This window comes from Scophthalmus maximus, chromosome 3 (genome assembly GCF_022379125.1).
Source record: "Scophthalmus maximus strain ysfricsl-2021 chromosome 3, ASM2237912v1, whole genome shotgun sequence".
Classification (NCBI taxonomy): domain Eukaryota; kingdom Metazoa; phylum Chordata; class Actinopteri; order Pleuronectiformes; family Scophthalmidae; genus Scophthalmus; species Scophthalmus maximus.
The window spans coordinates 12,230,198-12,245,036 of record NC_061517.1 but is presented as its reverse complement, the minus strand read 5'-3'; the positions used below and the strand labels follow the sequence as shown (position 1 = coordinate 12,245,036).

At 43.8% G+C, this 14,839-nt stretch overlaps 1 protein-coding gene across 5 annotated transcripts in view; it reads left to right on the top strand.

Moving 5' to 3' along the window:
* Positions 1-14,839, top strand: part of fmnl3 (formin-like 3) — a 31,303-nt gene that overhangs the window by 2,546 nt on the left and 13,918 nt on the right. For all 5 annotated transcript variants that reach the window (XM_035644051.2, XM_035644049.2, XM_035644050.2 and 2 more), the window contains exons 2-4: positions 12,401-12,484; positions 12,602-12,682; positions 12,841-12,917. In XM_035644051.2, coding sequence (XP_035499944.2) covers positions 12,401-12,484; positions 12,602-12,682; positions 12,841-12,917 — 242 coding nt within the window. The remainder of the gene's footprint in view (positions 1-12,400; positions 12,485-12,601; positions 12,683-12,840; positions 12,918-14,839) is intronic.

Below are 14,839 nucleotides of genomic sequence, written 5' to 3'. Positions count from 1 at the left end.
TATGTTCATTGAAGTGGATACATCCGGATACCACAGTGGCCTCCTCACAGTGACTGCATGTAACTAAAATATATCCTTGGTGTAATATTATACACAAGACTTTTTACCCGAATTGCATATTTTTAATACTTTCCATCTCTGCTCTGCTTCCCACACGCACGCACGCACTCGCAAACAGAAAACAGAAAGCTCAATAACTTCACTCCGACTTGTTGCTCTGTTACAGTGTGAGAAATCCAGACTCTCGACATCACAGAGACCCAGAATGCATAAAGGCAAAATAAAAAAAAAGTTTTGTTCAGGTAGAGAACAAGACTACCTGTGGGTTTATGTATATTTTATTGTCAAACGGTAGCGTGAGGGTTTCTCACAGGTGCTTATTGTTGTGCTCCTCGCTCGCTCCACACTGCAGCACTACAGCCACACCCGGCCTTGATTTTCAGCTGTTTAAGACCTTAATTACAGTATGAAGCAGTAACAAAGCCGAGATCCTCACAGCAGCTCTCAGGCTCATTCCTAAATTCTTTGTGAACCTTGTGTGTTTCTGGAATAAAACCGTCATTCGCTTGCCAGAGCTATCAGCAGCTACTGAGTAAAGCCCTCGTGCGAAGAGACTAGCACAGCAAGAAGCCATTCAAGGCCTGCTTGCCGACTGCTGTGCTAAGTCTCAGCCATTACCACAATTTTACACTGTACTGCACTGTACAGTGAGCGCTGTGCTGACAGCTCAACTTGTGTCTCTTTCACTCAGCTTAGTTTAGGGGGAATGCACGCTTTCCCCCCCCCCCGCCCCAAGTGAGTGATTGCGGGTTAACCACGCAAAGGAATATTTGCAGCCGTCACATTTTCCTTAAAGAAAGACCGGGGCCCATTTTTATATCAACATGCAGCCTGCCTAGAGACTGGGACCGTCTGCACTTGTTTGCCCTTCAACACAACATCAATCCCTGTTATTATGTTCAGCCGTGCACAGCAGATGATCCCTATGCAAGAGGCAGTAGACTCAACATTTAAGTTGTGTCCTCTGACTGGGAAAAGTTTTTCGAGCTCCCGAAAGCCCAGCCCAGCCCAGCCCAGCCCAGCCCAGCCCACGGCAGCTCCAGATTTCCTCTTCTTTGTGGGAAAGAAAAACACGCTTGTATATTTTAGTGTCCTTATCAGACAATGGTCCTCCGTCTGCCCTGTTTGGCCCCTGTAGCCAGATAAGGGTACATCAAAAGCCTCTGTCTCTGCGGTCGGATCTCTTCAGGAAGACGAGGCCGTGGCTTCTGGTGTCTGGCAGTGTCCACACTTTTCTGGGTGCTCTTTCCAGGCCATCATATGTGACAAAAATAGTCTGAGAGAGTTCACACCGCTTCGTCTCTCCCTGTTGAACTGAGCCCATTCTGGGGGTTTTTTTCTTCTGTATTTGTAAGCAGAGACGTACAGTTGCTGACTTTGTCACAGCCCTCAGCAAATTAAAAACACTCTCCATACATGGGTATTTTGGAATGGGTCACTTCCCCTCCTCTGGACCACTGTGTTTCCTGCTTCATGATGGTATGCTGGTGTAAATGGAAGAGTCTAAGTCTATGTGGCGGCACTGCCCTCTCTCTCTCTCTCTCTCTCACACACAGACGTCCCACTGGAATGACAGCAGCCCATAATGATGTCATGGGTGCAGCAGCCCTCGCCAGTGTAGTAATATCCCTGGGCTAATGACTTTAACAGCATCGCTCTACTGTTGGGTAGATGGTCGAAGGCAGGGGGGAGAGCGGTGAGACCCCTTGGGTTAGCTTTGTCTACTTCAAGCGGTCTGCTAATGAAATGCTCGGGTCAGTCTCTGACTTGCGGCATGTGCTAAAGGCATCGTAACGCTCCCTCTGGTCTTTTTTTTTTGTGCAGCATTGTCAGAAGCGGCCTGAGCTCTGTCTTTTGTGGTTGGAAACAGCTGCCTGGCATTTTCCTTTCTTCATTTTTTTTTACAGAGGAAATTACATTGTAGCCAGTGGTGGTTGTGGTTGGTTTGCTCTACAGTGAGAACTGTGTTCATGCAGGCTGCTGCTGGCGCACAACATGCAGTCAGTTCAGCAAGAGATACAGATCCACCTCGACATACATTAGTACACAACATAGAGGCCGAATCTATCCAATTACATCTTGGTCACTGGTTGTATTCTCTTGACGCTTTTGGCTCTTTCCCATCTCTCTTTGTCCTTGGTTACTTTTATTTCATCCTGGCCTTGTGCAATTCCAACTGGAAGTGGAACCACGCATTCAGTCGCCCAGTCAGTGCTTCTCCCACCTTCCCATTTCCTGAACTCACTCTCGCTGTGGGTCTTAGCTATGAAATAACCTTCTCCATATGACTCTGTGCTTATGAAAACGACGAGAGATGAGTGAGTGGCATTTTCAAAGGTGTACGTCTGGCCCGGGATATCCTCTTTCAAAGTGCCCGTGCACCAATCCACTACTGGATTCCTGCGGTCTAGTCTAGGCTGAGGCCACAGGAGAACACAGAGAGGGAAAATTCCCTTTCAACTGGCGGCCTGCCACTGTTCTCGGTTGTAATGACTTTACCAGCATTTTTAAACGGCGCACACATATTTAATAGCTGTTACGGGAGCAGCATGGGATTATTTTCACCACTTGATTGCGCTGGAAAGCATCGTAACTGATTTGTCTGACTCTGCTCAACTCACCACATCTCTTATACTCTGACATCGCGTTGCATCATGTGCAGATTTGCAGTCGCAGCTTTTTTTCTTCTTCTCCTTTTGTCTTTCAAGGTTTGATTGTTCAAGAGGGAAGTGTCACCATTGAGTTGGAGCAAATGTTGGGAAAACTACGTATGGAGAAGTTTTCATTTAGGCAGAGTTAGTCAGATCAGACATGCTGACAATGTGACTCCAGCGCCTTGTCTGACATCACTGGCTGAAGTCTAAAGAAAGCTGCCGTGTCTGATAGTTGCCACTCAAGTGGAACTAATGGAGTCAAGATGTTCAACGTGTTTATTAGACATTAAACCTAAATCATTTTTATTTGTGTAACGGCGGCTCCAGTTTATTTATGTGTGTAATATGTCTAACACACCCTTTCTCACACATTGTCCTCTTTTCTAAAAAGAGAAAATGAGTTTTCTTGCGTCACTTGAGTGAGTTACATCTGGCTCAGCCACCCACCAGCGTGTCCCAGGAAGAGGGGGGCATTGTGGGAGTTGAGTGCACACGATTTTAACTTGGTTTTAGAGTAGCAGAGCAAGCTGGGGGGTTCAGCACAAGGCTGTCCACCTGGCTCTTTCCCCCCTCAGGCTACAATTCCCCAATCTGCGCTGGGCTTTATGGCGAGTTTTACTGCCTCTCCCCTTCTTCTTCTCTCCTTGCAGTTATTTGGGAAAGCAAAGGTCAAGTTAAAGACCATGACTGAGCAGATATAACATGTCCACATTCAATTTGGATTGTGTCTGAGATTTCTTCATGAGCTCGACCTGAATGGTTTTTTTTCTAAAAAAGAAAAGTTCTACATTTTGTTAAATTAATTTATTTGCTATCTTGCCTTGATGTTGCTCTCATGTCTTTACTAGAAATAAGAAAGCAGCCGATCAGCTTAGCTTAGCAAAAAATCGGGATGCTGTAAGGAGGCTCTGTTAAAAGTAAAAAAAAATAATCTTTGTGCTTACCGGTTGCTTTGTGAGAGTGCCGTTGATCTGCTCATCTTTCTCCGGGCAACACGCAAATGTCAAACGTTTCTTAAGGCCAGACAGCCCTGTTTTTTTTTCTACTTTTCCAGATACATTGCAGTGATAGATTTGTTGCCTCAGCAACAGCAAAACAGATCTTGTTTCAGCCACAACGCGGTTTGGATTTATTCATCTTTGCACACACACTGCACATGTTTGCCATTTTTATGCATATGTAAATGTTTTTTGTAGTTTTTTCTGTGTGTGTGTGTGTGTGTGTGTGTGTGTGTGTGTGTGTGTGTGCAGTTGTGCATGTCAGTGGGGGTTTGCATGCTGCTCTGATGCAGCTGCACCAAGGCAGTAGGTTGGAGAAGTGGTTTCCTCCTCAGTACAATGGGGACTCTGTCAGTTCCAGTGTTGTTTTAGAAGGGGGGCCTCATCCCCTGGTGCCTTTTGTGCCTTTTACACTCTTTTTACATGGACGCTCAGAGGAACCGCTGTAAGCTCGTATTGTGAGCCAAAGTGTTATGCTCTTATGCTTGACGCTACTTCTCCTATACTCCAGTGATGTAATGTAATTATTTCCCATGCCTTTCTTCTCCTTTCTCAACACGTCTACCGCCTCTTCACTGTGACACTTGAACTAAGTCATCTTGCAACACAAAGGGGGATTATTTTAAGACCTGTGAGTGGGGTCGTGATTGCATGTGTCAACTTTCTTTTAGTTTTAGTTTTAGTTTTAGTTTATGTCATGATCACCCCCCCCCCCCCCCAGCTCGGGCTCAGATTTGTTGCCCTTTCTCTTTGGCTGACCTTCGTCTCTTTAACTGGGCAGTGTGAGTCAAAGGGCCTGGCTGACGTGAGTTTCTGAGTCTTTAATGTACCTGCATTCCTGACATTCCCCGCGTATATCATCCGTTGGCTTGGGCTTCCCTGGGCCTTGCACGGACGCACAGAGGAGAACAAACAGGATGTTTGCCACACAGGAATGAACGAATACCTCCAGTTCATGACCACTTGTCATGTTTATTAATAACCCAGTCCTCACATCCCCTATATCTTTGTTTGTGTCCAGATTTCCTCGATTTATTCCTTGTTTAAAGATGATTTAATTGAAAAATACAGTTGTCAGGTGGGATTTCTACATTAGTTCTACGTCACTGTGGTTTTGGAACAGGAAAACTTCCCTGATAAGGTCCTGTAAACAAGTATGCTTTTCAAGTTTGCTTACTTTTGAAGCTCGAGGAACATCTGGCTCCGGAAGGACCTTGAGCTAAGGACATTTTCATCTTTATCTTCAAAGAACTCTGTGATGATAATGGTTTCTAGCTGTCAATCACCACTATGTCACCGGGTAAATAAACGTAGTGGCAAATGGGTCATGGGAGGCGGTTCTTGATTCATCAACCGAAAATGGCATTTTCACAACTTCCTGATACTACTGAGTGGCCGTGGAATGTCCATTTGGTTGTGTGTTGTAAAGAAGGGACTGGAGGGAGAGTCCTTCCCCTCAGCAGGGCGACTCAGAGGTCGTGGGAGAAGGAGGAGGCTCCAGAGGGCGTTCGGGCTGGAGAAGGGAAGGTGGTGGATTGGCACGAGGGCAGGAGGCTGAGGACATCGCACCACAGCTGTTAACTGTGTTTCTCCTAACTCCTGATTTAATGGGGATTTAGCGCTACATGATTTGAGCTGTGACGCCACTTAAAGTGTCAGCCGTCGGGAAAGTGTTTGAGTTTTGGTCATTTGTCTGCTCTTATCTATGACGTTGCAGACGTGATTTTTTTTTTTTTTGTCAAGGAATCCGAAAATAGTGATTAGTTGTTTAAGAAAAAAAAAAAGAAAGGAACATCCACTGGCAAATATAGGTATTGGCTTCTTTTCTGTTATATATGACTTTCAGTTTTGGATGCTCGGAATGACAAAACTATGAATTCACACTCTTCTCCTTGTACTTGTGATTTGTCACATTTTATAGAATAAACATTTCATTGATCAACTGGGATCAGATATCAACAGATTTATCAATAGTAGGTGTATCTCGTTTGTTGCCCTGATCTATGACTTACTATGAAACTACATCAGCTTAGATGAGTTTGAGATTAGTTTGTTTACGATATACAGACTTATTCACTTTTTTATTTTGACCGCCAGAAGACAGTTACATTTATTAGTGTTTTTACTTACCGCATGCTATAGGTTTTCACATGTCAAGAATGCGGGTTGGCCCACTGACACGACGTTTGCGTGTAAATGAGGAGCATGCCCTTGCCTGTTATGTTAATATGTTAATATGTTAATAAACAAGCTCTTAACTGGGCCTGTTTGTATTTGCTTTGTGAATCAGGACCAGCATCAGGAGGAGTGAAAGCAGTGCCCCTCCCAATCTTCAGTGTCTGTCTTTGGGAGGGCTGCTGGTAAGATAGCGTCTACCTCCTGGTCTCTGCAGCATCTTTGTGCAGGACTCATGCTCTGTTGTGATTGCCCGGTTCGGGTTACCTCACACAAGAGCGATATAGGGTGATCGGATGTCTGCTCGGAGAAAGGGGGCCAGTGTTTTCTCACACTTTGCTCTGTTGCTTCTCTGTTCAGTGAGGTTTACCTTGGAGCTGGGGAAAAAAAGCCCTCATTAAATTCACCCCATACACACACACACACACACAAACACATCGTGGGAGTGGATGTGCAAAAAACACTCATATCACTCGTATCACACGTAGCAGCTTCAGAACAAATCTAACGTCGCTCAGGGCAGCGTTTGATTTCCTGAAGAGCTAAGGAAGTCCCTGCAGCCCCGTGACGACAACGGCCGAGCCTCTCATCCTGTCTCCTCTTATTGTGTTTCAACATCTAAGGGAAAGGAGGAACTAACTATAGCACCGGCAGCCATACTCATTAATAAAAAGCTTGCGCGGTGTGTCTAGATGCTGTCATTGGCAGAGGCTGATTCACACTTACGTGCACCATAAATGATGTCATTCCATCAGGTCATCTGGCTTGTTGAGCCCCACCTCATGCACTCATGACCTACTGTACGACGGACAGACACCCCAGAAGTCAGTTCTGTATTTAACCGTACTGTCCTTCTTTCCATTTTCTGAGGGTTATTTATTTTTCTTCTTCTTCTTCTTCTTCTTCTTCTTCTTCTTCTTCTTTTTCTCAGGGAGACATTTATTTTGAACTACATCCAGCCACTTCTGGCAAAGCGGGGACTGGTGCATTACTTTCCCTTCTAAAATATGCTCAGTTAATATGTTTAAAGAAAACAAAGTCATGCCAGGTCCCATATTCATTATGTTTTCTTTGCCTCCTAGTTGGCTCCACTTCCTGACAAGGATCAGAGGTCTAGATTTTTCTACCCTCTTCAGATGTTACCCCTTGTTCACGCATTTTCCTTTTTCAGTGCTTTCCTCTGTTACCAGATCATCAAAATCTTCTTTGAAATGTGTTAAAAAAAAAGAAGGATCCTGACATATTCCAATGCAACACCTGTATGGGGGTTAAAACTTTTTGTATGAAGTAGCGACAGATTTGACTCCATGGCCTTCTCTAGTGGGGTTCGCGCTGGATCTGACACTTTTTCAGTGATGTGCCGTTAAACGCTCGCCGAGATTCCCACAGTATTTCACCTCCGTTTTGCACATCTTCCATATGGGTTAGCTTCTGCTTCATAGCTCTTAAATCCAAAATCCAACTGGACATCTGCCTTTACACTTGGCGGCGGCTTCGGTAGAGCAGCTCCCTGTGTTTGTCTCTCGTGTAGCCAGATCTCGTTGCATGAGAAGACCGGCCACGCGAGACTAACAGGGTTAATGCTGCCTGCATTTACAGGAATAGACCATAGACTGTAAAAGGCATAAATTGAAGGATTGTGCTCAGGATTTTATGCATCTAGTCTCTCCATTACATATGACATTAAATATAACCCACTTACGCAAGGGAGCAAATTAGCATGTCTTTAATATTCAGAATTTTTGTACTTTTATTCAAGTTTTTATATCTTTTATTTATCTGTTTCTCCTGCATATGGAAGAGTATTAGTTCCAGGCATGAGATTATTTTTTCCTTTTGCATTTTGAGTATAAAGTCAAAATGTGGAGAGTAAAGCCAAACTAAATCAGTGGAAGGCATTCTGCATTTCAAGAATAAAGTAAACTCCTCCGGTCCATAAAATCCAGCCATGAGAGCTGCCAGTGTTCCGTCTTACCAAGCTTGTGCGGTTTCTCCTTCTGAACCGTAACAGTTTTTTTTAGCACAATCTCTCAAAAGTCCTAATACTGATCTAACCACACTGTGTTTATGTGCTGAAAGAGAAAGAATCTCCTTGAAGTACAAATCATCTACAAGAGGCCTTTTGTAGCGGTGGTATCATATGAGCGTACGTTACTAGTTGTTCTTAAATTTTCCAGTCTAATCTTAAAATTTCAAGTTTATTCTCTGCATTTTGACTTAATTATGCACATGCAAAAAGGTGTTTTTTAAATTTCAGACTTTTTTTTCTCTCCTTTGCTCGGCCCTAAACGATTCTGTGCCTGTACTGGCTGTCTAATCCAAAAATAGTAAGAAATGTCAAAACAACCTGAACAAACAAGTAGCCCTGCCTTTGTTCTACGCCTGGCGGGACAGCTTCCATTGGAGTAGTGCCGTAGCTCCTCTCCTCCTGGACCCCACCCTGATGAGCAGACTCTCAGACTTGGTGGGGGTATAGACGGCTGTGTGTGCCTCCATGTCTGAGCTGCCACGGGCTCCGTCTAGCATTGGTTTGCTCTGTAACCACCCACTCCTTTCCCTCCGAGCTGATGACGACTAAAGTCTGGCCTGTGTAAACCTATCAGGAGTAGATAGACCCTTCGTTTCCAACGCACTGATGCAGCACAAAAGAGAGAATCACACTGAATGCATTAGCTCATTTGGCCACCTTGAGGGTATTTCAGACTGAAAATGAGATCAACAGTAGGTAGTAGCAAATTTCATTATCGAAATTAAACAACTTTCCCAGTTTTTGATCAAGGTTTTTACCATTTCATGAAAAACACACTCTTAAATCAAAACATTGCAGTTATAATCTTTGGCACAGAGGGTGTGTGGTGTTTTTATCTCGCCCCGACTGAAAGTGTGAAGCTGTGAGAAAAGATCAGGGAGGAAACATCTTGTCACTCGTTTCCATTTGTCTGTCTGGGAGCCTCCGGCTTGAGCTGCAGGTCACAAACTTCACTCAGGGCTAATTGTAAATCAGGCCGGATTAGGAAGCTGTCCAGTGGCGGGCAGATGGAGTTGCCCCGTTGACTCTGAGGTCTGCAGTGACCGTGGGTTCTCCTGCAACCCCCCCCCCGTATGTGGGGGTCTGTGCGTGACATTAGGCTGAGTCCCTGATGGCTCTCCTGGACTCTCCATGCCTCCTTAACCAGCAACCTGACCCCACCAACTACTATGAAACAACTCTTCAAAACCTGAGGCTTCCTTTGTCAACGGCTCAGATGTCTCTCTGTTTTAGAGTTTACACCCTCTCAGTTGGCCTGTGGTGCTCTACAACGTCCCTTTCCCTCTTAACGCTTGTCCCACTTTATGTTACTGTACTTAATTCGTGCATTATATGTCCTCAATGACTATGTTCGGTTATCAGTAAATTTACCATTCAGATTTTAGGGCTAATCTTAATCTTTAAAAACAGAAATTGTAAGGTTTTTTTTAGACTGCACTTTAACATAAGAAAATAAATACATGAAATTTACAGTAATATGAAACTTTTCCGAGTTCCTTACTTCTTGGCTGTACTTCTTGTGATTTACGTGTAAGTGAACCGCACATATAAAGCAAAAGAATGATTGATAACATTTTGATCTTTAAACACGTTTAACTGTATCAGAGTTCAACACACTGCAGTTTTCATTTTGTCTCCTCGGTGGCCAGGTTTGGTAACTCCCTCCCTTGTCCCGGCTCACAATGGGGGTCTAATGAACCTAGAGAACAGAACCAGTTCATCTGGTTGTGCAGTGTACTGGTGTTGTGTTTTAGACGGATTTCGCTCCACACGGCACCAGGGGGCATACACGCTGACCCTGCCCACCAGCCATTGTGAGCGATGACGGGAAGAAAAATAGCTCAAATGTCAAAGGATGGGAATGGCACAGTACCAAATCAAAACAAAGCTCCACATTGAATCCTTTGTCAAGCCGCTCTCAGGTCAAACAAGAAAGGCCTCGCTGGAGGAGAGAGCATGTGGGCAACATGGCAACATAACAAGCACCAAACATTTTTGGCATTTCTGTAGTATTTTATCCCTAAAACTGAGCCGGTGAATCTGAACCTATAAAGGGCTCCCTCGACCCCATGAAATTACCTCTTTTAGCTTCCCATAAAAACAGGAAGTGCGAGATTGTATCACCGTGGGAGAAAGTGAAATGAAATTAGCTAAATTGGGTTACTTGGCTCAAATTTCCCAAATCTAGACGGAAAGGAAACATCCCTTCTGCCTGGTCGCAGCAGAAATCTCTTCTCTAGACCTCCATTCATATGAGCGATCGCTTTCATAGCTGGTTTGTTTTTAACAGTTGTAGCTTCACACACATCTGCACACACAGTCCCACCTGTATTTGTTTTCATTACCTGAGGCTCGAACTGACAAAGAGCAGAAGATAATTTAACATCAAAGCCTTCGGTCTTTGTTCATTGCTTAAAATTAATATGAATACGTCTGTAGTGTGTGTGTGTGTGTGTGTGTGTGTGTGTGTGTGTGTGTGTGTGTGTGTGTGTGTGTGTGTGTGTGTGTGTGTGTGTGTGTGTGTGTGTGTGTGTGTGTGTGTGTGTGTGTGTGTGTGTGTGTGTGTGTGTGTGTGGTCCGCATGGTTTCCAGTAAGTCAGAATCAAGTAAATAGAAATCAAGGGGAAAACGGAGCCTGGGCCTGGACAGATGCTGGAGCAGATATCTGGGCTTATGTCTTAATTCACCGTCGCCTATGTAGCGTAATCTGGAGTGTATTAAAAGTCTCCACATGCTTCTAATTCAATAATAATTATGAACATGACCCCTTGAACTTACAGGATTATTTTAAGTGGTTTGCCAATCATTATTTTTGAATAATCAATTAGTTGTTTTAGCTGTAAAAAAAATAAATTCCAGTCGTGGTTTTCCAGAGCCCAAGTTGTTTTGGCCGACCAGCAGTCCAAAGCATGAAGACATTCAGTATGCAATAATAAACAACAAAGAAAATCACTAAATATGAACATCTGTGAGGCAAATAACCAGTAAATGTTAGGCAATTTAACTTAATAATTTCTGTTTTATTTCCTGGCTTATCAATGATTCAACTAATTGTTTCAGCACCATAGTGAATCTTATTCATGGAATGCATTGATTTAATTGACAAGAAATCAATATACTGTAATCAGTAAATGAAAGCTCTATGAATATGTGTTTTGAAAAGACAGACAGACTGTCGGAGGAGAGAGAAGGTCAGCTCGGAGGTCAGACGAGAGAAAATTTAGTAGCACAAACTACTACTGTAAACAGGACACATTCCTTCTGTAATTCTGGACATCTGGTATGCATGTTGTGTCTCTCTCTCCTGCATGGGTTTTATAAAGCAGTTTAAATCAAAGGCCTCATATGTACAGTAACACCTTGGCACTGTTTTCCACCACAGTTATAGACTGTGAAAGATTTGTCAGGCATTTAATTTTTTTGCTGGTTTACGGTTCCTACATTTGTTTTTAAGTGTATTTAATTGTGATCACAAACTTGTGAACATGTTAGTCAGCTCCATACACTCCAGGCAACATCGGTCCTTTGACCTCCATAACAACATGAGTCATGATTGTGCTGATGGAGTGAGCAATATGGTCCCGATGTGGAAAAACTAACTGTCTGGGTTGTCATAGGAACAATTATGTGTCATTTTTCCATCTATCAAAATATATAGTGTGAGCATCATGCCTGGCCTGGGATGGGTTAACAGGCCTGGGTGTTGGGTTTTAGACGCCACGCTGAGTTATGGCGGCAGGTTAAAAGTCAAGCTGACAGGCCGTTTGTGGCCGGGCTTATGGGGTCCTGTTGATATGGATGTAAATGTGGGTTCCCAGTGCAAACAATCCCTCATGTCTCTTCAAAGAGAAACGCTGAGGCGATCAGTTTCAGGGGCTGGCGAGCTCCCTCATGCTTGTTGCACTTCCTCATTTTTAAGATTTCCAAGTAAATCCCTGTTTACAAGCTTTTGGCTTGGTCAAAAGGAAAAAATAAGTCAAAAGCTTTTGTCATTTGTGTGTCTTTTTTTGTGTCTTTTTTTCCTTGAGACAGTGGTCTCAAGGACATAAAACACTGAAGTGGATTAGTCTCCAAAAAAAAAAACGGGAGCATTTCAGATTTAATTTATGCCACAGAACAATTGATGTCTTAACACGTCTCATTCAGGAATCAAGTGTTTTTAATGCTGGACAAGATAACGGGCACGTACTCTCATTGTGGCTTGATGTCATTACAAGTAAAGTATTGTCCAAATGATACTGAGACTGCAAATCATCTCCTGCAGCAGGATGCTGAAAGTCAACACAGGAAGTGAGGTCATGGTGTAAGTCCCCCAAAATGTTGTCCTGTGCTCTGCCGTTGGCGCCAGAGGTCTATAAAATCCCAATGACACACAGTGCTGTAAACACACAGACGCTATAAGTTATTAAATAAACTTTTTTTTTTTTAAAAGAAGAAAAGTGTGGTTTTAAATGAAACTAATGTTTACGTCTCTCTACTTCCAGAATTCTATGAACCTGCCTCCAGACAAAGCCCGGCTCCTCAGACAGTATGACAATTTGAAGAAATGGGACCTGATCTGCGACCAGGTGCAATATAATTCAAAATAAACTGCCAAACCTATAAACACACATACCCTTATAACTTCTGCACAAATGACCTCCGCAAACACACAATACGATCCTTTCTCTGCTGTGTGTCTTCAGGAGAGGTTCCAGGTGAAGAATCCGCCCCACACCTACATCCAGAAGCTACGAGGATACTTAGACCCCGGAGTCACCCGCAAGGTGGGCGAGTATAAATTTCAACACAAACGATTTTTTTATGCATCAAGGTCTGTTTAAGTGAACCTGTCAGAGAACCTATCAAGTCCCACTACTTTTACGCAACACTTGGACAATGATAAATCTGCAGCAAAACCTTCTGTTTTCACTATGTCTCGCAGAAGTTTCGCAGGCGGGTGCAGGAATCTACCAAAGTCTTGAGGGAGCTGGAGATATCGCTGAGGACAAACCACATTGGGTAATCAATTCTTATCGCATTCATCTCTGCCAAAAATGTACAGATCTGTTTATTGGTGCGCATAGCTTAAATAAACCACATTGTTGTTGTCTTGGCTCACAAGAATAGTCCTTTCTGTGCCCTTGCTGCTGCGGGAACCCAGGGCAGTTTCTCTGGTGCCCTGATCTCCCCCATTGTTCTAACTTGCCAGGCTCTGCAGCTCCACTTCATAGAGCTGGTCCTCATAATGCCCAGATGGTAGCCATTGTGCTGCCTCGTCCACTCCCCCATAGTGTGGAGCAGGAAGCTTTGTTGTGCGTGCCAGAGGGACAGGAAGCGTGGCTGACCAATGCTGAACCCAGTGAAAAGCACAAAAACACATACAAGGATACTTTTCTGTTTATACATTTTTCACCAACGAAAGCAAGGACGCTTTTGTATTACTTGGCTACGCTGTATTTAGTCAAAGATATACAGTTCACTGCACACTCTTGTGTGTGTGTGCGCGCGCGTGTGTTGTGACGGCTGTGTCGGTTGGGACAGTGTGTGGATGTTATGTCAAGCCCTTGTCTTTGCTGCTGCAGGCATGAATTTTGCCACTGAATGACCGAACCGAAATATAGTCCATTAAAAAGGCTTTAATTTTCCACTGCATTCACAGAACTCCAAGAATAATTCATATTCTATATTTGGCTTCATCAGTAACAGCCTGTTTCAATGTATTTCCCAGAAAGACTCAAAGGCAAAAGGAAAAAAAATAAAATAGGAGAGCTATTTTCAGAAGACTTTTGTGGGTGGGATTAAGTGTAACAGATGCTGGTTTATTGTGCGTCTGAATCCTGGGCCCTTTCTAATGTGTTATTCCTGAGAATGCCAAGGAAATCTGAAATAGCAACTAGTCTGAGAGAAGTTTAGGGAGGGAGAAGGAGCAAGAGAGGAAGGTGTGGGGTGTCAGGGGCAAGGGGGGGGGGGGGGGGTTAGACAGGAAACTGATGATCAAGCCGCCTTCTTGTCCACCCCCTCCTCTTCCCTCCTGCATCCAATCTTACTGCTTTGTTTGCTTTCCTCTCTTCCTCTGCTCACCTCTCTTCCCTCTTCCCCCTCCCTCCTTCCCTCCGCTACATTGAGCCTCTTGATTGCCTTCCTGCCATTGGCTGACCAGCAGTCTGTCATCATGACCAGCGCTTCAAGACTATTTTAAGAACCTTTCACCCCGATCCTGCTGCCCCCCACCCCACCCCACCCGAGTTCCCTGAAGAAGTGGGGAGGAGGGGAAGGGGGTCTGCGGGGGAGGCAGACTAAATACTGTTGGCTGTCACACAGATTCATAAGTGAGCCCAGCTCCTTCAGCCTCATGCCCTCCACATTCTTCCTCTCATCGCGATGGGAATTCCTTTGTCTGGAGTCGTTTCTCTCTCCACAAAACTGGAGTTAAATGGGAAGGAAATCTGAAGCGTTGCTCTAGTTTTCCTTCCATTGCATTCTTGCCATTTTCTTTCAGTCAGGGGAGGGGAGACCCCCCACAAACCTTCAGAGATGTGGTCTTGATACAGTGAAGTTGAACATTTTTGAATAATCTGCCAGTTTTTTTCCCAAATAATCAACACATTCTCTTCTGTGTAAAACATCACATAATAGACATAAATACAGTATATATGGTACACATATTCCCTATACATATCTGAGCACATGATTATATTAATACAATCCTGCCATAGCTATACATTTTACATTACAATTTACATTCATTTCATCCATTATCTCCATGATTTAGCTTCACGTAGCACAGTAGTATAGCCTGTGTTGTTACTTAACAGTCCATACTCCATTCCAATATTATCCTTTTAATTACTTATTTAGAACTTATTATGAATATCCCAAGTACATATTTGTCCCTGTTATCCATTTATTTAGGAGGCATTTCACCCAATAAGACAAATAAA